The following is a 23,347-nucleotide window of genomic DNA, read 5'->3' as shown; positions in this document are numbered from 1 at the left end:
TAAAAAAAAAAAAAATATGCGATATAGGATCGACGACGGCAATTGTGAAGTCTTAGGTCAGATTTCGCCAAACCCTTGACTGTTCTCGAAATAAACAGCGCTCGCTCGGCCCGCTTTTGGAGGCACAACAGTGGAAAAAATGCGTAATGGCCACGCCGGCGACACCATTCACGTTTTATCACCCACTGTTTAATAATTTAGCGACGGAGTTTATAGGCTCGCCGCTCGCTCAAGGGGGAGACGCGTCAGCCGTATAGGATGCGGTTAAAGAGCGGCAACAAATATTCTGATTGCCCTTTGTCTGGTAAATGGAGCCTTGCTGAAAAGCAACATAAGCCGCAATAAAGTTTGGAGAAGGAAGGATAATAGTTGCACCCGAGACAGCGATCCGTTGGATGAATAATTGCTGCTGGTTGCAAAGTGTCAGTCTTCATATGATGATCTGTGGATGGACTATGTGGGTGCCAACTAAAAAAAAAAAAAACTGACATTTTTTTCAAAGCTGTACATAATTTTTTTGTGGATTCTTTATTTCATAAATCTATTTCAGCTCCAATGATTTTTTTTTTATGGCTTCATTTGACGATAAAAGGTGACAAAGGGTTTGCAAAATAAATCAAATAAATCACCAATCAATATTTGAATCATGATGCTTAAAACATTTTTGTCATATCCTGATTTTTTTTAAATAAAATATTATTATTATTATTCATAATAATAAGCATTAAAAAAAGACAGAAAAAGTTAAATAAAACACTAATAAATACAATTAGCTGACGTACAATTAGATTTCAATACAAATAATCGTTCAATTTCCAGGTTTGTGTGACATGCTTTTGTCAAGATACACCAAGGATCGTGAATTGCAGTCTGCGTTTAAGCCTGTTTTGAGGAGGCGATTTTGTCTCGGGCTCAGTTGCGCGCAAGTTGGAGACATCATTTCTAATTAGGAAAACAAAGGAAGCGAGGAGGTTCACGGGTCTTTTTACGAGGATACTTATGATGATGGATGCTGCAATATATTCTTCCTTAGTAGGGCGTTTAACTATGCGGCAGAATGAATTGGCTAATAACGGGGACGGCTCATCCTACTAAAACGATAACTGGAGTCGTCGCATTATTAAGGCGACATCGTCAGGGTAAACGCAGGTTCCGCATTTAACTGCCAGCACCCGGTCTGGGGCGATTGCGTAATTATGTGTCAAAGGGAATCGTGTCTAATATTTTTTTTCCATTTTTTTTTCTTCATACTGTTTTCACATATTTGTAATTGGCATGTTTATGCTGTATTACATGTTCATATTTTTACATTGATAAATGTTCACACTGTATTCCACATCGTAGTTGGTGGCCATTTTCTTGGAAATGGTTATGACGAGCTACCGTTATAATGTACAGAATCGTGATGTAATGAGGTTCAACTGTAACTGTGACATAGTTCATTCCGAATTTCCAGAGAGAGATTCTCTCTGGAAATTAATTGTTCGTTTCCACCACAATCTTCGGAGTGCCCTTGAAACAAGTCGCCGGTGACAAAATAAAGTCAACCTCCAGCCCGCGTGGAAGCCAATCTCAACTCACTTCGTTTAGCGGCGAATGAACATTTCCTCCATCTGGTCAGAGTAACCCCTCGCCCATGTTGACTCGAGACACAGCCGAAGCGTGTCTTTAACATTGTTTTGCTGTGCTGGTGTGGCATGTTGCACTGCTGCGCTGGTAGAGGACACCGATGGAAAGAAGACCGCTTTTGTGAAGAGCACCTTTAACTTTCACTAGAGGACAGATTAGAGCCCCCCTCCCAAGGAGACTCAACATACTTGAGGGCAATCTCTCATCAAATAATCTTGCCGCCGAAAAAAGGACAGACAAAAGGGGAAGTAAATTGGGAGCGACAAGGAGACCGGGCGAGACGAGGAGCATTCATACAAGGAGAATCTCCGAATGCAGCAGGCTCTGATAGAGTAAACGACTCCCAAATTGAATTAGAGTGATTACCGATCTGGGCGCGTAGAAATACACAAGCGGCGAATTGTAGGCGATCCTTAACGCAGCATAATCCACGAACTCCATCGTTGGCATCTTGATGCGTGAGGATGGATGGGAGTATGTGTCGCTCTAATCCATTATGCATCAGCCTTCGACGTTGCCCTTGACCACGGTGACATTAATTCACATACATTACAGATGTAATCCATTCTAATGAGCTTAGTCTTGATGTAGTGGCCACGCAGCGCCAGCAGGAGCGACGCCACTCCAAGCGACGACATGACACTCTGCACTCGCGGCTTTGCTTCAAGTCCTTTTTAACGTCAGCGCAAATATGCTCGGAGATGTTTGACTCGCGAAAGGGTGTCGTTAGGAACCGCGGAACTTTTATTCCTACCCAACCGTGTGGAGCGCGGAGTTTTTTTTTTTTTTTTTCACAACTGGAACTTCTTTCATACCTTTTCGTACCTTTTTTCACAGCCTAAGCTGTGGGTGGGCAATTCAGCAATTCATTTTCTTGAAATAATTCTTTGAGCGCCATCCTAACATGCTCACCAAAACCTTTTTCCATATTAAGATAATGCAATATGTAAAGTGTTTAAGTGTACCGACTTAATGAGCTGCTATTTGTGTGTATTTATTTATTGATGAAATTTTTTTAACATTGCTGTCATTTACATCCATACTTCTATCGCAGTGCCACAAAAAAAAAAAAAAAAAAAGGTGTTTTTTATTGATGAACCGGCTCGCACTAAATCATAACACGGACGTAATTGTAATGTGAAATCGTTTCGCGTCCAGGTGTAGGGACATGATCGCTCCACGATGTTGTGCGTCCATGTTATTAACATTTGCATTCACCAACCTGTGTCCCGGTCGCAAATCTGCTCGCAGGGGTCGGTCGTCCTCTGTCCGCAGTAGTCTCGCACCCACTGCGTCGACGAATTGGTTTGGTAGTACAGGATGAGCTTGGCTGGGTTGAGCCAGTTGGAGACATCCAGGAAGCTGCCCATACCCACCACAAAACTACTTCCTGTATAAGAAAGCGATAAAAAAAAAAAAAAAGTGAGACAATTCCTCTGCGCCAAGAGTTGTCGTACTCATCGTATGGCTTTATTTTTCACGCCGAATTGAAACGCCCCCTTTTGTCCAGACCGTATTTAAATGCGAGCCCTATAAGGCCAGTATTTTATGGCACCTCCTTGATAATTGCAGTAGAGCGAGCGTGCTCATCGGCGCCGAGTTACCTTTCTTTCTTATTGCTCCCGGGCCAATCATTAAACTCTGATCACTGAACAAGATTATCCTTAATTGATGCCAACGACTTTTACTTTCGACGAGGGCGCCGAGGGGGATCGCGGCGAACATAAAGATTCCTTTTACAGCGACGCGTTGCTGCCGACCGGCGGCGGCGAAGAAGGGGAGGCCGGCGGAGGCATTCGGAGGGAGTGCACGTTGCTGCGTAAAGGTCAATACAAAACCTATTCCGGCGCCACAGTAGGGCACAAAAGGCAGCGATCGCATTAACATTCTCTTTCAAGTCGCGGACGGATGAATACAGAAACAGTCACTCGAATCTAAAAAGCGCAAGAAAAGTTCCCGGCTTGGGTTTTTATTCCGGCAGACACATTTTGACACCGCATTAACAGGCCTGCTGTGTTGCCTTCACCTTTGTTGTCGCAATTATTCTTCCACGCTCACACTACATTCGGGCGTGGGCGAACGCTCGCGCTGTACCCTGGAAAAATGTAAACAGCGCCATGAGGGGAATATTCTGCCATGTAAAGGCCCGTGCGTGAAATGCGAGCTTATGTAACGACGATGGCACTTGAGATTGGACCGTTAATACGTTGGAGTGCAGCATTTATGTTTGTTTGTCCATCCGAATGTTAGCGGACCAGATGCTTTGTTCCGGCACAGTGATTGAGGGAAACGTTGAAAAAATAATAATCCATAAGCACTTGATTGTGTCATTGTGCTTAAATGGTGATCACTCTGATTAGTTGTTTCCTAGCGAATCAGTGCATGTGAATATTTTTTATTTCTTTATTTTTTATTTAGAGTAGCTCCTGCTTGTATCAGGAGTGTGTTAGGCAAGGTTCTGCACATTGGTGAACTTTATTTGATTCAACCCTGTCTGCGGATGGTATAATAAACAATGACTTCTCGGTTCCAGAGGGGGTTAAAAAGCAAGCGAATAAGAGCATGAGGACACACGTGCATGTGCGCATGTGTTCCAGACAGAATATATGGAAGAAAAAAACTGACCAAGGCCATTTTCCAGGAGGCGACTGAACAATGACGGCCATAGTGTCTCATCGGCTATTGAAAAGACAACATGTCGTTTCATTTTTTATTTTCTTGAATAAGTGGAAAACAAAGGTCTTTCTCTTCACATCCCAAAAAAAAAAAAAAAAAGGTGGCCAATGTTATTATCTCAGATCATAGATGCTACTGTTCACATGAAGACTCAGTTGCTAACCAAGGCAATGGCACCAAACCCCCTTTCGATCTCACAGTCAGAATGAAAAGTGGGGACTCTTAAGTTCCCTGCAAAGTATAACCAAATAAAATAGTATTTCTCATGTAACATGACTGGTTAACATGGACATGGATCTGGGTCAAACTTTCTATTTCAGTCAAATGAAATTGGAAAAAAAAAAAAAGATGTTGCTCTTTGATCGAGTGCCCACCCATCGCAAAATAACAAGACCTTAGTCGCGCTAATGATGAGGTGTTAAGAAAAAGGGACTCCTTTCTATTCTTCCTTTAGCTTTTTTTGCTTTCACACCGGTACACTTTCACACTTTTTTTTTTGTGTTTTTTTTTTGTTCTTTTGTTGTTGTTGTTGTGGTTCTTGCCAGTCTCCTGCCTGCTATGCCGCCGCGGTCCATTAGTCCCTCCTGTCGAGGTTTGTTGTTTATCCCGATACACATCCTTAGCACTTGTCTCTGACCTACCTTCCATCACTCATTATTTCCCCACTATAAAGAATTTCTAGAGGGTGGCTCACATCTCTGCTCGCCGTGGATCTGTGGTCCATCAACCACAATCCCCTGCCACACACACACACAGTCCACTTGAACCTTTGTCTGGATTTGTTGTTTTTGTGCTTTTTTTTTTTTTTTTCGCTTGCCCACTGACATGCGTCAGCCTTTCAAACTGCTGCTTTGCTCAGCTTCAGCCGCATAGAAAAATGTTGCGGTGAAACAGCAATATGAAAAATGGAATAACATGATGTTTGAAGCACCTTCAGGTTTTTTTTTGGATTTTTTTTTTTCTTCTTCTACTAGGGGTAAGCTAATACGGTCCATGTAGCTATCTTGAAATTAGAACCCTTAAGAGAAAGGCTGCGTCCTATCCAGTGATGCCAATATCCGGCCCTCGAGATCCCCTATCGAGCTCATTTTAGATGCTTCGCTGTTCCAAGACACCTGATTGAAATGATGAGGATTGTTATCAAGCTTGCGCGAAGCTTGCTCGTGAGCTGATCATTTCAATCAGGTGTGTTGGAGGAGGGTAAACCGAGAAAATAAACAGAATAAGGCTTTATTATACGGCGGAGTGATTGGCAACGGGTCAAGCTGCGGGTTAATGGTACCTTCTGTGAAAGAGCGTTTCATTGTCGCGCCTGACGCAAAGTGCCGCTGGCGCAAACGGGTGAAGAAAGACAAATTATCTGGAGTCAATAAAGAAATAAATAAATCGGACTCGTGGAGGGGGAAATCGGAGACCGATGATGCCGCGCGACAAATGCGCTGCGGCGCAGCGGTTGGGAATCGGTGCGTTGGGTGTGTTGATTCGTGATTTTCTTGTCCGCCGAGCCTAATGCACGCGTCGTACTTACCATCTGCGACAAAGTGCTCGGGCACATGGAGCGTGACCTTGACAGTGAGCGGGCAGGAATCCTGCGTGGCGTAGACAATGGCCACGACACAAGTGCTGATGGTAATCAGCGTCAAGGTGACCTTGTTTAGAGGGCTGTGTGGGTGGCCTGCACGTAAACAAAGAGAAACAAGGTTAAATTGTTTGGTATGGCTCATTTTGCATCGATCCAAAGCGTCAACAGATGAGTGGAATCATCAACACTGACACACAGGTAAAAAAAAAAAAACAACAAAAAAAAAAACACAAAACCAATCCAGGATGAAACCCGAGAAGGTCGGAAAGCGGCACCATTGGAGTAGCCAAAATTATGGGCTCCAACACTTCATTTTCAGCTGATCGGAATCAGGGTGATGGGGTTGGGTTTAAAAAAAAAAAATCCTTTTTCACAAGATCTAGCTTTAAGATTTATTATGTAATATATGACTTTTTTTAAAGGTGTTTTGGGGTCACTGTTATTGTTACAGTTTGAACTATTATAAGCTCTAAACATTTTTAATGGGGGGTGGGGGTGGGGGGTCAATTACCAATGGTCTTTGGCCACTCACGGCAGGGATCGGTTCTTATCACTCACAAATCACACGGACGTTCTTCATCCGATGACGTCCGGGTTACAATGACGTATTGAGATAAGATCGAACCCTGATGCAGATAAACATCCAATCTGTCTTCTGACATGATGCATTTCGACGTGAATAAATCGCCCCCGCCCCCACCCCAAAAGAAAAAGCAATCGGGCCACTTTGTTTTCAGAGGTGATTTATGTTGTTATTTTCAATGACACCCTTGCAAATTGGTTATTTTAGTTGCCCTTTGGCTGTGCCACAGCTCCCATTTGCCAAAGTGGGTTCACGGGGAATACAATTAGCCACCTAACCTCCAACTCTTGGTGTTTGTCAGTGTGCACGATTAAAAAAATAAAAAATAAATAAGAAATAATAAAAAAAACTAAATAAGAGGCTTACTGGAAGATGTAAGTTACACGGACACACCTGCGTTGTTTCCAAAGCCCACCCCAAAAGAAAAAGCAATCGGGCCACTTTGTTTTCAGAGGTGATTTATGTTGTTATTTTCAATGACACCCTTGCAAATTGGTTATTTTAGTTGCCCTTTGGCTGTGCCACAGCTCCCATTTGCCAAAGTGGGTTCACGGGGAATACAATTAGCCACCTAACCTCCAACTCTTGGTGTTTGTCAGTGTGCATGATTTAAAAATAATAATAAATAAATAAATAAATCAAAACGAAATAATAAAAAATAACTAAATAAGAGGCTTACTGGAAGATGTAATTTATACGGACGCACCTGCGCTGTTTCCAAACCATGGCAGAAAGTTTGAAAATAGCGCAAGACATCTGAAGGTCAAAATCAAGGGAGCCAAAGTGAGGACAATGAATTACCGTGATTGAATCACGTGTCTATCACAGTCCCAAGTCTGGGAAGGGGCACCAAGTGTTTAGTCTGCGGGGAAAGTGCTGGGCCGGCTAATCCCTTTGTGGGTGTGGGTGGTGTCAGCGGCCTCGCGAATGGGGTCTCTCAATTACTATAAAAGCCTACTGAGTAGACAAAAGCATGTGCACTCACGCTAGCAAACATTTGCTCTACGGCCGCAAACCCGACACACTTCAGTGTTTGTACACGTGCGCGCCGATGGCGAATGTGTGTTCAGGCTTAAGCGCTCGACGTGCGTTTTATCTTGAAATTCCTTTTCGCTTGCGCGTCTCGAGCACTTTGTAAGCGACCGCAAGATGCGGCTTGCTCGTCACCTTTGCTGCGCCGTCGTCCTCTGTGCTGCTCGGTGAAAAACTTTGTCTGGTTGTCGTCCTCCGGCTCTGACCCGGATTCTCCTTGAGGACCAAACATGCCTGCGGTTGCTTGAGAAGATAAGGTAAAGTGGGGGAGTGGGGGGCGGGTAAGATGGGGATGCGACATTGGAATGAGGGAGAAGGAAATCCAATGAGGAAGAGTCACTTGATGGCTAGTTGTGGACATTTGCTTAAATGATCATTTGGCTTTCAGACTTGATGAAGCAGCATGTGGTTCATCAATTGCTATTCTCGTACACAATGTTCGGAGTAACTTTTTAAAAAATTGCATATGGTGAAGCACTGAAGATTGTTTATTCGAGTCTTATGAAAAAAAAAATATTGCCATAACAGGCAGAAAATTTCAACACACACAAGGGGCTGGGCTGAGATTTAAAGTACACACCTCTCAAGTGTGAGCTACACGTGCTAATTACTACTCCACCATTCTGCCGCATATATGTGTCATTTTATTATAATTATGATGTCGCTATGTTTGGAAGCAAGGGCTGCATCCTGGTTTTCACTATCGGAGGAGTCGGCATCAATGTAATCAGTCCGATTTAGTTTCCCACTCGGAATGGATTGCAATAGCGAGGAAAAAAAAAAGTCAATATCCCATAAACTAGTTAAAAGGAGCGAGGCTCCTCGGGCAGTCCAACATGTTTCCCTTTCCCTCAACTTTCACACATTCGGGGCAGTGCTGAGGCTGCTCGAACACACATGACTTTCATTATATTACTCCCAAAAAGTAAGCTGGAATGAACGTGAATAACTTTAGCTTTGAGTGCAAAAAAAAAAAAACCTGAGAGTGCCCGCATGCTGTGCACGGTATACGTATCGGCACATGCCAGTTCAAATGTTAAATAGACTCTATGCATTGTGAGTACACTTCATAAACGAAGCTTTCCCAGGCCACAAATAAAAGTAATGATGAAACTATACGCGAGAGAAAATAAAACCCAGAGAAAGAGCCTTCATGAATTAGCAAGGGGGAAGCAATTTCCCGAGTGCATTAGCAGCTCACTGAACATCAAAATCAATTTCGGGTTTATTAACAACGCAGTCACAACTCCTGCTGCCTGCCGTTTCTGTTTGTTGTCATAAAATAGTCAAACGTCGCATTCCGTTTCTTGCTCACCCTTTAAGTGTGTAAGTGGTTTTCTTTAGTGCTCAGTCATTTTCATTCCCTCAGCACAATTAAAAGGGCAGCTTTTTAATTTTTTTTTTTTTTATATTACACAAACTATACGTCTTGATGATGCATGCATTAGTTGCTGGTTTATTAAAAAAAATCATAATTTATGATATTTCAAGAGTAGCACATAAGAACACGGGCAGATATTCACTCAGGCCTAAAAACATTTCTTAGAAAAAAAAAATATCGACGAGTTCTACAGGAAAATTGAATTCGGTTTCAACATTTCTGGCTCATCATCCGACTGTGTTGAACTGCTCGGAACGGAGGTCCTTCCCTTTGTTAGCGTCCTACTCATCGGCAAGAGTGGCAAGTCAGTCTTCAAAAGGAAGCATTAAAGTGTCATGCAATGCAGGTCTTAGCGCTGAGTCGAGATGCGAGTACGCAATCTTCATTGTGGGTTCCGAGGTAAAAGGAGCATTTACAAGGGCAAAAATAATCTCGGAAGTGGTCCTCGGCGTCCCTCAATCTCATTGAAACCGCAAAAGGCATTGTTGATATCCGTTTGTTGAGCCAGTTCCGTAAGCCGTTTGATTGTTCCTAGCTGTGAGTGTGAGCGCGGATGTTTTTTTTGTCTCTGTGTGCTCTGCGACTGGCTAGCAACTGGTTCAGGGTGTCCCCCATGTGCTGCCCGAAGACGGCTGGGATAGGCTCCAGCACCCGCCGCGACCCTTGTGAGGATAAAGCAGATCGGAAAATGGATGGATGGATGGATGGATGGATTATTATTATTATTATTATTATCATTATTATTTACCCCAATAAAAAAAAATTTAAAAAAAAGATTACCCTCTGTTGGACTTGTTGTGTTTGCCAGCCTCAGCCACCCTCTTCTTAATGTTCATGTCATCTGATAAAACCTTTTATTCTTCCTATAATAACCATAACCAGTGACACTCCATGGGCTGGGGAATAACCCGACTTCTTCAAATACTCCCTTTCCATTAGAAGGGATAATGGCCATTTAGGGGGGTTGGGTTGATAATATCTGGAGGGTTTTGAGCGTTGTGATTGCCTGTGTGTGTGTGCGTGTGTGTGTGTGTGTGCGTGTGTGTGTGTGTGTGTGTTCGACCGCAGATGACAGGCCAATTGTGCTTCCAGCTCACTGCAGCGGTTTGATAAATATAATAGTACCGGCATACATTGGAGATCACACTGAACAAAAATTGTTTTGTACAGTATTTTCCCATCTTCCCTTTTAGCAGTACTCTTGCAGTTCATTTCTTCACTTCAGTTTTTATTTTATTTTTATTTTTTTTTTATCTTTCCGGGTCCCTCTGTGGTGCTATCCTCAAAGCAAAGTCTCTTGAAAAGCATCAACTTCAAATGCCTGCTGGTAAACACGGCATGGCAGTGTGCTACAATGTTCTATTTCTGTATGCAAAAAGCCATATTCGGCTCCGGGATACAATGACCTTTGAGCACGATAAACATCAATACCAGTCTAAGATGAATAATTTAGATGCAAAACAAACAAACAAACAAACAAACAAACAAACAAATGGAAACCCTTCAAACACTATTGTGGTATTAATAATTAAATGAGTTAGAATAACAAAAAACCCATCTCATAGCATTTAGCATTAGCCGTCGCACAACCACCCATGTCACAACATAACATAAAACACCCAATCCTTACTTTTTTTTACATAGGCTCAACTTCTATTTGCCTCGAGAGGTTTTTTTATAAATTGGTACAAGCGTATAACATCTGCTATCTTCGGACCAGGCAGGTCAGAGTGCAATATTTCCATATTTCCTTGGGACAAATAAACACGTTGAGGAGGAAAATACTGCGCAACATTGGAAAGACCAGCATGTACACTGCATTCAGATGCTCTGGCGGTGATAAATACTGCATGTGCAGGTGGATTTATCGCACACAAGAAGCATTCAAACTTGGACATGACCTCATCAACGCTTTCGACTTTTTTTTTTTTTCTTAAACCCCACAGACGTTGGATTTTACGCAACGCAAGTGTCAACTTGCGTCTGTTTTCACATGCGTTTTAGTCACGCTGAGAGCAAGCGTGCGCGTCCGGGGACAACGCGAGCTCGTAAATGAAGCCGACAGGCGCGGCAGGCCCTCACATGGCTATAATCACATTAAGGCGACATCTCGGCCTCTCTGACACCAGCTAAATATGTCCCAGTCAAACTCAATGCGAGGCAGCATGTAAAATCACGCACAAAAGGGGGTGTATGCAGATTAGCCACTTAGGATGCAGAACATGGCATCTGAGAGGCTGCCAAAACTAATCGGAGGAGTCCACTTGGTTGAAATGTACTGGAGTACACACGAACAGCCTGATGAGGGCATTTGTATTTAAGTCATGACATTCAGGCAAAAATAAATTCATGAATGCCATCATTAAATGTGTTATCTGTAATGTACGGTACTAAAGATAACCCTGGAGGTGCAATTTTCGGGATTACCCGCAGTCTTCAAATGCCACATTCAAAAGGAAGACGTACTTGCACTAACAGTATGTCACCGAGTGTATTGAAACAGTGCAGAGAATTGTTTTTTTATGCATTTATCTACTTATTTTTTTGATGATCACGGTTATTGGAAGAGATGGACTGAAATTGTGATCCACTGATATCACCAAAATGTTTTTCGTCCGAGTGAGTCTCCAGACTTACAGAAAAACCTTGAGAGCGTGCGTTTTACCCGTTGAAGAGGGCAACGAAGGGAGCAACACCCGCAAAACACCAAACCACTGACATCTCCGAACTTTACGCCAAAGTCAAACTCCCGACCTAAAACCGATTGAGCCATGTACTGAAGCATCCGGTTTGCCCCACAGGGGAGGTATGCTTCACGCGTTTAACAAATTTTAGCATGTACTACATTCTTCCTTATAAAAAAAAACAAAACATCGGATAACTTCATGTCATACCTCTGGTGTGGCTGGGGACCCTCCGGCGGCTGGTCGACGAGCTGTGGATGACGTGCTGGTAGCGAGAAATGTCTGGCGGGGTTTTGGGAACGCGGAAGCTGTCCTGGAACCGCTGCATCAAATCTTCCACGGCGTCTCTGTTCGGGTCAATGGCTGCGGCGGATGATGGAGAGAGTGAAAACGTCAAAGGCATCACAACACTTGCCAGTGAAAATATGTTTTCAGGAAAAAGTATGGGAAGGATCCTCAAGTCGATTCCGGGGCACGCTCAAAATAACTTGTTTTCGGACGGATTTGGAATGGAAGCATCACATGCCTCATGTGCCGATAGCCCATTTAAAAAAATATATATATCAATCAATAAATAAATGACAATTTCTAGCTTTCAAAGGATTCCATCAATTCAATATTTGCCTCATCTCTCGAAAGGGATCCTGCCAACATTTCCTCTTGTGGCTCGGTCTCAGTCATTCTGATTGATGACACCAGAACTCCTGGCTTTGGGCAAAGTGACCGTGTCGTTGAAAGAGAGAGAGAAAAAAAAAAAGCAGCTCTGCTCACGTTCCTTTCAACTCGAAAAGATAAAAAGGGAGGGTATAAAAGTCAACCGCCATTCCGCAGTGATCTTGCAAAGAATAATGGCGAGACCTTTGTGGCGTTCGGCGGCATCCAAAAAGGCCGGGAACGCTGATGACAATGCACCTCACGCTGTTATTACATTTTGGCATTTAATGGCCTGGCAGGACACGAAAAGTATCACTGAGACACAATAGATTTTCAAATGGTGACCTCTCTAATAAAGCGTTCCCCAATTATCTGCTGGCTACGCTTTCCAATTAAGAAAATAATAATAATAATAATAATTGCCATTTAAACATTATTTACTCGTTTGAAAAAAAGGGTACTAATTATCACAGAGTTATGTTCATACGCAGACATTAAAAAATGAAATGCTGGACCTATTCTGTTATTACGCAAAACTGTAGCATTTACCAATGCAATAGAGTCTAACAGCCCAAGTGGTGTGTGGAGCTGCTTGTTTTAAACTAAATATGCTCGGCTTCCTAAAATAAATGAATAAAGATTTTTTTTCCAGACACCCAACACACACACACCCACACACATACACTTTTGGAACCCTGAGGCTTTTAACGTGACGTGGTTTGTTGAGGATTCATTTATTTTTTTTACTGATAAGCTTCAAGCCGCCAATAGATTTACCCACAGTCTGGTAACATCGAATCAATTCAATTAGAAAACACGTTGAGAGAGTTTGCCCCCCCCATACTGAATATTCAGCAGCCAGTTGAGGTTGGATTGCACACGCATGAGGGAGAGAGAAAGGCTGAAGCCGTGATGGCGCAAATATAGAGAGTCGAGAGAATGGAGTGAAAATAAGGATCTTGGGCATAGGGAACAAGTGCCATAAATACAGCCCTCTCCGAACTGCGATCCCCGTTTCTCTGTCGTTTGTTTGGCGATGCGTTTCCCCAAAATGTAACAAAATGATTTACAGAGGCTGCATGGCTGTGTGGTCAAGCACATCAGCAAAAAAATAAATAAATAAATAAATTTTAAAAAAAGTTGAAAACTAACGAAAATATATGAGGAAACTGTATCCGTGGCCTGCTTGAAAAAAGGAAAATGATTCTCATGACAAACAACCCCACTTCAGTCTAATTTACACTGCGTGCCGAGTGTTTTACATTTGCAGCTTCAAAACATCATCACTCATCAGCTCGTTGCCAGCCCCCCCTTGGCTATCATCAACATTTTTTTGATCTGTACATCTGACAAAAGGGAGCTCTCGCCAGGAATACTGCCGGTGCAATTTGGATCACAATCAAGCATTTAAACAAGAATAAAAAGACAAAAGGAAAGAGGGAGGTAAAGAGGGTAAAATATCCCACTGCGGCACTCTTACGCAACTGAAATTTCCCGTTCCAATTTAAACCGGCAATCAATTTGATGGCAACATTTACCAACTCCTCAGACTTTGACATACTCAAATCAAGACGCCACTGACAATGTAAACATTACGAACGCAAATATCAAAAGCATCTGATTCTCCGTAAAAAGGTTTGTTTCTTTTTAAATGCCAGTGATGTAATGATGATGGAGCAAAAACAGTTGGCGGACATCCTTTTTTTTTTCGGTTCCTGACATCCTCACGTGGTGAAGGCATCGTTCAGGTTCCCGGCATCAAACAAAACCGTGCGTGTTCACGTCACTGCGATGATAGCAATGCGTCTTCATCAACTGGTATTCATTCAGGTCTTAAAACACGCAGCTAACCCCCTTCACCCCCAGCCCCCCCACAAAAAAAGATGAAAGTGCAACATGAATTTCAACTTCCGTTGTGTAATGTGCAGCTGTTTAAGTTGAGAGCAAAAGTGTGTCTTTCTGCGTTCGTTCCGCGGGGAGCCATGTTTCTTTCCCCGGGTTAATGGGAAAAGACAGAACACAGGGAAGGAAAAAAAAATAGTTTCAGACTTATTTTCTTGGTGTGTTGTCGCTTTGGTGGCTTGGCAGTGACTCACTTTTTTTTTTTTTTCCTTGCTCCTGGCGATGTTATAAACTGAAGTGCAGGTATACCGCTACCCGGATTACGAGCAAGGGTTAGCCGTGTGCCGCAGCAGAGCACTTCCAAACAGGACACAGGAACCGTTGTTTCTATTTTCGGGTCCGAATGTAAGTCTTCTCAACCGGGGGATTTCCACTCCACAGATCCAACAAGCCCGTCGCTGTCAAGAGAGGATCTCTCTCAAGACATCCATCATTGTTACTTAGTGTTATGTGAAGGCTGTGTTGAAGAAACTTATGTTGCGCTGTGTGGAGGGATAGAGGAGGGGGGGACGGGAGGGGGGGCAGGTTGCTATGTCATCCGAAGGCTCTCAGCTCATGGAAGCAGGTGATATGAAGGCTACCGCGTTTTGCAGTTTATCTACAGCAAAGCATATGAGTGTGCGACAAGGAAGGTTCGGCGATGCCTTTTGAGGCAAGGTGCTATTCACCGCATCCCTCACTGCATTCCACAACATCTCAAGTGTTGACCTTGCTCTCTCCTTTGAGTCGCTCAAAGGGATTCTGAGCTGAATTCTTCCCTTTGCTTTCCCTCGTCCTGATCCACGGCGAGGTTTTCGGACAGCGAGGGTCACATGTGATTTTTGAAAATGAACGGACGGGCGTGTCATTTGATCATCGGAAACAAGATTCTCAGAATGATTTCGCTGAACCGCGAATGCAACTGAAGAACATTTCTGCCAGCAGAAACCGAAACCTTTGGCCATCTCTCTCTCTCTCTCTCTTGCTCTCTCTCTCTCACTCTCCACTAATAGCACTTGACCCTTATTTCTCTCCGACTCAGGAAGGAAAATGTCCTGTCCAGTTAACGTCAGCATTACCAAGTAAAAATCTGAACTTGTCCTACCAAGCTCGGCATCTCTCCGACTCAGGAAGGAAAATGTCCTGTCCAGTAAACGTCAGCATTACCAAGTAAAAATGTGAACTTGACCTACCAATCTCGGCACCCCCCCGAGCAGGTTGAAGCAGTAAACAACGCGGCGCCAAATCTGGAGGACACAGCTCCGAATTCACTCATCGACAGGTAGACAGAAAGAGCCAGCGCGACTTCCTCTCTGGTTCATTCAAGTGCTCTTTGGCATGCCCTCATCAAATTATACAACCAAAATAACAATGGAAACGCGTTTTACGCGCCATGCTTGAACAAGCATCTCCATTCACTGGCAAAAAAAAAATAATAAAAGCTGTCCTTATAAAACAACACATCCTCTTCTGGCCACACCATTTTTTTGTCACTGACAGTTAGCTCATTGCTAGTTTCCAAAGGTTTATGGCCATCACACGACTCCAAAATGGAGTACAAACCACTCGTCATTTCAAGTTTCTCGAAACAGAATCTGTTTTTGACAAAGCATGCATCAGAAGGCTTGCTATTGCACTATCGATGGGAAAAAGAACAAAAAAAAACCAAACTCATTTGCGCATAGCCAGTGAAAGCCGATCCAGACAGCTGCAAGCACTTGACCCTTATTTCTCTCCGACTCAGGAAGGAAAATGTCCTGTCCAGTAAACGTCAGCATTACCAAGTAAAAATGTGAACTTGACCTACCAATCTCGGCACCCCCCCGAGCAGGTTGAAGCAGTAAACAACGCGGCGCCAAATCTGGAGGACACAGCTCCGAATTCACTCATCGACAGGTAGACAGAAAGAGCCAGCGCGACTTCCTCTCTGGTTAATTCAAGTGCTCTTCGGCATGCCCTCATCAAATTATACAACCAAAATAACAATGGAAACGCGTTTTACGCGCCATGCTTGAACAAGCATCTCCATTCACTGGCAAAAAAAAAAAATAAAACCTGTCCTTATAAAACAACACCTCCTCTTCTGGCCACACCAATTTTCTGTCACTGACAGTTAGCTCATTGCTAGTTTCTGAAGGTTTACAGTCATCACACGACTCCAAAATGGAGTACAAACCAATCGTCATTTAAAGTTTCTCGAAACAGAATCTGTTTTTGACAAAGCATGCATCAGAAGGCTTGCTATTGCACTATCGATGGGAAAAAGAACAAAAAAAAACCAAACTCATTTGCGCATAGCCAGTGAAAGCCGATCCAGACAGCTGCATGAGAACTAAGCATCAAACTCTTGAATCAGCGGATGGCCCACCTGCGAGCTTCATGACGACAAGCGGTCCCGAAAATGGACTGATGGACTTGAGCTTATTCAATGACGAAAAGCAAAAGATTACAAGGCTCAACTTCCTTCATGTCAGTTGGTCAGCCATGGGCAAGGCGACACGCTTACAAAAACAGTCGAGGGCTTCTATAGAAAAAAAGAACGGTCTTGGGACTTTGGGGAAAACCGGTCCGGTATTTCTGACAAATGACAAAACTTAGGAGATGATAACCGAGCTTCCACCAATTTTCTCACAGCAGAAAGGCTCACTGAAATTCAAAGCGAGCATCAAAGTAAATGTCAGCATGCCATTTATGCCAAGTTAATGGCAACTCTTTTCCGCATGCATCCTATTTGTGTTCTTAGCCATCTTGAGTGGCACCTGAATTTGTATTCATGCGAGCACATGCAGCCACAAGGGAAATGATGGGGAGGGTTTCTGAAGATCATTGGGCCCCCTGCTGTTTTAATTTGGCAGCGGGTGGGGGTGGGGGGGGATGTGCAGGGTGGGCGTTAAAAGCAAATTCTTTGACTACTGTATTTCCGACCTTTGGCGCACGGACACATACTGGAGCTCAAGCGAAGCAATCAAGTTGCATCGGCGTTGCCTCGCTTTTGCCTTCCCCCTTCACGCCTCGGAGAGCAAATGATGACAGAGCCGATCAATAAGGATGAAATGCAGGGGTTTCAAGCCAAAGCATTTGATTCCCTGCCTGATTTATCCAACGCGCCGTTGTTCCAAGAAGGAGAAGTCAAGTCGAGCAATCTGAGGAAGCGTTGACGCCGCCGCCGCTGCCGCCGCCGCTTCCAGACTTGTGACAGCGACATGAAAGCGGGCTAAGCAGCGAGACAGGTGCAAAGACAAAGACAAAACTGTCGGGAAGACAAAGGATGCGTGATGAATGAGGACTGTCGAAAAGAGACGAGAGACGAAAGATGAGGGCCAAGCGGTGTCAAGATGAGACAGCGCAAGTGTTGGCACATGCACGCAAATCCAGTCAGTCTTGCAAAATGCATGTGGACCTTGGAATTATTTATCAATCGCCATCCTGTGACTGAGTCCTGTCAAGTTGAGTTTTGAAAGGAGCACATTTGTCGGGGAGAATTGGCCCAAACCCCGGCCCGGACCCCAACACGCCGATACCCCGAACCCCCAAACCCAGTACGGGGCAATTCATTTTGTTAAGTGGCCACATAGGAAACCGAAACGTTTTCCAAGGGACAAGCCAGAATGCGAACCTCAACTTTGTCCAAATATATTTTTGGATGTATTTAGATAAATTGCGACATGTCTAATGATGGTATGTAACACTACAGTTCGGAAGCTCATTGTTATGAAATGATGCGCGATGATTAAAATGACATCTTTAAAATTGAAAAAGTCAAATATATGATACCAAAAACCTCTTGGGCCTCTTACCTCTGCCATGCAGGAAATAATGTCTCGAACATTGCTGACATTTTTGCTCGTCTCTTTTTTTTGGGGGGAGAAAAATACTCGTTTGAAAAACGGTAACTATGAAACGATAGCAAACCTGGAAGCCCGTGCGGATGTCACTCCCAAGAGTTGCGGGGAGAAGAAGGATGAGGGAATAAAGGGAACGGGCCCGGGTAGTGTGTCTGCTTGCGTTTGCTTCAAATCGCTCACTGTCAAAGAAAGAAAGGACGGCCGACAGCCCATTCCCAATCACGTGAGACCGCCGAGCGGTACTCGTGTTGGGAATTATCTGGCTGGCCTCAACTTCTAACATTTTTATGGGTCGTAAACCGGAAAGCGACATGCTCCGAGGCGCCCCAATGTTTTTTGGTGCCGCTGGGAGTTGGGGAAAAGAAGGAAGATGATGGAGAGGATGTTCTTTACCGTCGCTGGCACTCTCTTCCCTCTTCTTTTAGGGGCAGACAGCTCGCCCCGCCACTCCCGAGGCAACCTTGCGCAGTGATGACTGCTCCCACCTCAACAGAGTCGCTGCTTTCTAAACGCAACTTTGTGGCGCGGTGAAAGGCAAGATTCTCGACACGGAAATACGGACGGCAAATTGTGTCAATCGAGTTTCAAACGTCCAATTTTGCTGTGTATTCAACTTAGGCCACATAAGCAGCCGGCTCAAGAAAGACTAAAGTTGTCTGCAAATGAATGATTATTGAAGACAACCAACTCTTGGGAAAATTAAATCCAGACAATCTTCGTCACAATCCGATGTTCAAGCACAACGGACTTCTCTTTTGACCACATGGCTTGTCTGAAGAGTGGCTTTTTGTTAATAGAGCAGCTCAGGTTGTCAAGTGAACACGCCAACGTCTCCGAGAGTCTATTTACTTCTCACATGTGGTTGTTGCCCTCAGGAAGGAGACAAACTCCGAATCTGAGGGCGGCGAGAAAACTAAGTGCTGGAGAAAGGTGCCGACTGCAGACCACAGCAGCAATTTTGCGATACTTCTCAACTCAACTCGACTCGACTGGATTTCCCGAGCGCTTCACCAGCAGCGGTTTACCTCACACAGATTGGTCGGACACTCCCGACTCTATTTCTAGAGAGATTCAAACAACCCCCCCCCCCCTCCATGTCTTTGTCATTCTTTCCCCCACTGCTAAAGCACGCGATTAGCGCGTCCTGCCTCAAGTTGACACGTAGCCTCTCGTCTGCCAGCTCGTGCCCCCACTCGGATGTCTTCGGGGTCTCACCGCTGTTGACGTGGCACGGATCCGGAGCTATCTATAGTTTGCTTCTCTCGCCACGGGGACCACGATAAAACATGGATGTGTCCCTTCACACTTAAGGCACGCCGACGAGAGCGAAACGAGCGCTAACCTGCTCCAGACAGGCGGAATGTTCAAAGTGATAAACACAAATTATCAGAGCTCATTAGACCCCGAGATGATGGCCGACGCGGAACGACCCACTAGAGGGGCTCATGCTGGAAATTATTCTGACGGACAAAGCTAATCATACGAGATTTCCTTCTCCCTTGTTTGTTCCATTTTATTTATGGGTTTGGGTTGCATTTGACGTTTCTTTCATAGCATAAAAGACCGTGGCTTGTTTAAGGTAGGGAAATACATTTGTCAAAAAACAGAAGGTGCACCTGAATGTTTACATTTTTCTGATGTTGCGATGCTGATGGAAAAAAAAATATATGTGATTCCTATCCCTTTTTTTTAAATCTGCCTTAAGCTTTAATCGAAATTTGCATTTTCTTAATGTCACATTACCCCCGTGTCTAATCAGAGCCCTTCCGGGACAAGAACGTGAATCAATTAATAAACGAAAGTCCATCTTGGTCCGGAGGGAGGCATTCCGCTGCTGATGCCAGCGTTGGAAGGGAAAGTAGTCCAGCAGAAAGCACGACGGTTCAGCCTTCGAGTAAATCACCATGCAATTTTCATGGCCTTTATAAGTGGCGCAGTGCAATTTTAAAACTTAAAGGGATCAAATGGACACGTGCCGGTCTCGACGCGGACGTCGGCAGTATGCCGAGCGCAGTCCCGTGACGAGGAGGTGTTGTCGAGTGCGAGACGACAGAACGCGGCTGAGCCCGTTTGAACTCTGTCGCCAAGCAAATCGGCAGCATGTCGACACTCACGCGATTCTGCGGAGAACCATGACGCATTGTAAACATGTTCCCTATGAGAGGATCTTGCGTGATGCTGAGACGGCCATTTCAGTCGACCATGACGTAGTCGCCCTTAAGGGTCGTGTGCACCCATGGCCATGATGCCGGAAATTTGACATTGGCAGCGACCAGGCTGGGTGCAGATTTCAAGCCACTTTACTGGTACAATAGTTTTGGCCCGGGGGCCTTCGTGGGGATAAGCGGTTCGGATAATAGATGGATTTATTTATTTATTCGGGAGGAGCTAACCCCTGTTTTTCCTGCTACATTTATCGGCGATAAATCCTTGCTTAAGTATTTTATGGGGGTTTAAAAAAAAAAAAAAATGGACTTGGTCCTTATAACCAGCAAATGGCGGAAGTCGTCTGTCAGTCTTGATCCTCGTGGTATGTTGCCGCAAAGAATGTCACAGAAGGGTTTTCAATTGTGGAAAAACTAAAACAGTGTAATATGACTGCATTAACCCTTTCATGCACCAATAATGAGAACCTGATAACATGATAAGTTGTCGACTGGAGTGACCGATGTCCCTGAAAGGGTTAAAGTCGAAATTGCAGGTAAAATATATTTAATTGCATTTGGTTAGTTGCTATTTTTTATTTTTTAAACTCTGGTGTAAAAGGTGAAAACACGAGCCGAATAGCTTGTAGCCAACAGAAGCCGCGGTTACAGCTACAACGTCTCTTTAACCTTTGCAGTGAATTTTAAACATATTTCCCAATCCGTGCAAAATAATTACAGGTTTTCATTGTTTGTGTATTAATTGCGCTCGTGTCCTTTGAGCTCTGGAAAATAGCTTAACGTTGCCTGGGGGGGGAGAAAGTGAAATATGACTTGGTGGGCGTTTTGAAAGATTCCAAAGTCAACAAGAAATGTTGTGAGTGGAGAACTTTCCAGGGCATGTTGCAGCGGAAATGGAGCGCGGAGACATTATGCAAATATAATTGCAATACGGTGCCAATTTATCACATACCCAAGATGATTCATCACATCCAGAGACAATTAAGTTAATTCAATACACTGCGAGGCAACATCAGTCTCCCTGGAATCGCGGGTTGACCAATAGCAGGTTGCGGGAAAACAACATTCATGATTTATCCGCCGAGCATCTTTTATTTTGAAAAATGACGGCGAGCGACTGCAACGCTTACATGTGAGGGGGGAAAATGGAAGTCATTTTTAAAGACTTTGAAGGCAGTAGCTGGGAAAGCAAGAAAACACGCAATACACAAATGTTGTTCTTGTGAGCTAGCTTAAAAAAAATAAATAAAAAAAGGATGTATGTGGCAAGTGCACAAGAGAAACGATCGTTGTCTTTTAGCCTCAAAATTCTGATCGCATTGCCTTCGCTTACATTTACCCGCGCAATGAGGGCAAGCTGTATATTAAACTTTTTTTTTTTCCTCCCCAACTTTCCCGACAATGGCACCTTCCTGCCATAAAACTCAAATTTGTGGACTGTAAGACCTTGTGGACATCTTGTCCCAAATGAGATGCGGATCTCTGCGGCTGCTGCGGAGTTATCACGGGCCTCCCGTACGCGTCTCTTATCCATATTTTTAGCCTGCCAGTTTATGTGCTGGCCATTTCTTGGGAGGTTTGCAGTTGTGATATGCTCTATGGATTTTTGGATGATGGATTGAACAGGTCTCAGTGAAACATTTTTGTTTTTTGTTTTTTTCAAGACCAAACTCGACTCTTCAACTTTATCGCTGACTTAGAGCTAAGTTTGTTCCTCCACACATGATGTGAACAAAAATCATCTGTGCTGTATTTGCTTAACACTCTTTGAGTGTGTTTTTTTTGAGACGATGGACAAAGCATCCCACACACAACATCTCCATCAACAAAAGCAAGTCTTCTTCGTCCAGCTAGATATCTGTCATAAGACCAAAATTGATTTTTAGAACGGCAGTATGGCTCTCTTGCATATATATATTGAATATGTGCAGCAAAGCCATTTACACTGGAAAGGGTTTTTTATTCCTGTATTTTGGTCTCACACACACACAATTAATTACAGAATGCTAGCCAGCAGCAGACAACACGCGCTTACTTGATCACAACTGATTAAAAGCCCCGCAAAGTGCAGCGGACGCCGGTCCGGAGACCAGAGACAGTTCACGGTTATCACCCGGAGCCTTGAGTTAATTTCGTTTTCACCTTCATCAGGATGAAGATGATGACCTTGGATGCCGCTGCCGCCCGCCACGGGTTTCATTCCAAGCCAATAAGTAGCGAAGACACAAGGTTGACGAGCACTGTCACCGAGGAAGGGAAACAGGGTGCTTTGGGATTGTTGTACAAAAACTAATGGGTCATTTTAGATGGAGATTAGGTTTCCTGTTTTTGTTGTTTGGTGGTTTTGTTTTGAGCTAGCTCAAGAAAGAATACGGTGATGTCAACTCGCAAATCTTGAACGGACGTAAACGAGGATAGAATCCGAATGGCAGTTTTAGCGGAACCGGACAACCCGTTTTAAGGTCAAGTATGGAGTTGAAGCTACTGTACGAGAAGGACAACAGCCTATTATTCCTTCAACAGCCACATGCATATCAATTTCACAGACTCATTCGTCAAGTACGCGGCCACGGCTTTCGCAGTCTCCCGCAGTAACTGTTGTGAAGTGTGAAAACATCATCGGGGTAATTTGAAGACAATAAACAGATGTGTTTTCATTATAGCTCATACATGGCAATGGCGAGTGATGAAAAAAGCGGAAGGGGCGTGGCCTGGACGGGGGCGTGGCCTGGACGGGGGCGTGGTTACTTACAAAAGTGGCACTAAACATGCTGAAGATGAAGTGTATTAAATTTACACAGTTTGAAAATTGAACAGAAAAAAATCCCAAGATCGCCACTATTCTTTCAAGTGAAAACTTGTGCAATTTTGCCTCTGCATTCCTGGTGAGCACCAATATGTAACTCCAAATTTGCTGCTCAAAATCAAAACTAAAAAAGTAAACACATTCCCTGCCATATTTAAGATTTGTTCATGACTTTTATTCATAAAGTGTTGTGTAAATGTGATAAAAAGCTGTTGATTCTTACCTCATACAGTGATAGTGAATATTTATTATGCATACAATTTATTATGCATAACCGTGCTTTATTATCCAAGACAAAACGTGAATTATCAATATGAATATAAAACGCAAATAAAAACAAATAAATGTTATCATGCTGTTGCTACAAATGCATACCAAATAAAATTGAAAATATCATCCTCGTATATTTGAATAAAAAAGTATATACCT

At 43.7% G+C, this 23,347-nt stretch overlaps 1 protein-coding gene across 3 annotated transcripts in view; it reads right to left on the bottom strand.

Annotated features, from left to right (window-relative positions):
• astn2 (astrotactin 2) overlaps nt 1–23,347 on the bottom strand; it is a 158,886-nt gene that overhangs the window by 91,969 nt on the left and 43,570 nt on the right. For all 3 annotated transcript variants that reach the window (XM_019881725.1, XM_019881727.1, XM_019881726.1), the window contains exons 4-7: nt 11,778–11,930; nt 7,638–7,745; nt 5,834–5,980; nt 2,852–3,019 (exon numbers count right to left, since the gene is read on the bottom strand). In XM_019881725.1, the coding sequence (XP_019737284.1) occupies nt 2,852–3,019; nt 5,834–5,980; nt 7,638–7,745; nt 11,778–11,930 (576 nt within the window). The remainder of the gene's footprint in view (nt 1–2,851; nt 3,020–5,833; nt 5,981–7,637; nt 7,746–11,777; nt 11,931–23,347) is intronic.

Source organism: Hippocampus comes, unplaced genomic scaffold (genome assembly GCF_001891065.2).
Source record: "Hippocampus comes isolate QL1 unplaced genomic scaffold, H_comes_QL1_v1.1 scaffold523, whole genome shotgun sequence".
NCBI classification, from domain to species: Eukaryota; Metazoa; Chordata; class Actinopteri; order Syngnathiformes; family Syngnathidae; genus Hippocampus; species Hippocampus comes.
Note: the sequence above shows the minus strand (reverse complement) of the source record. Positions and strands in the feature narration are given on the sequence as shown.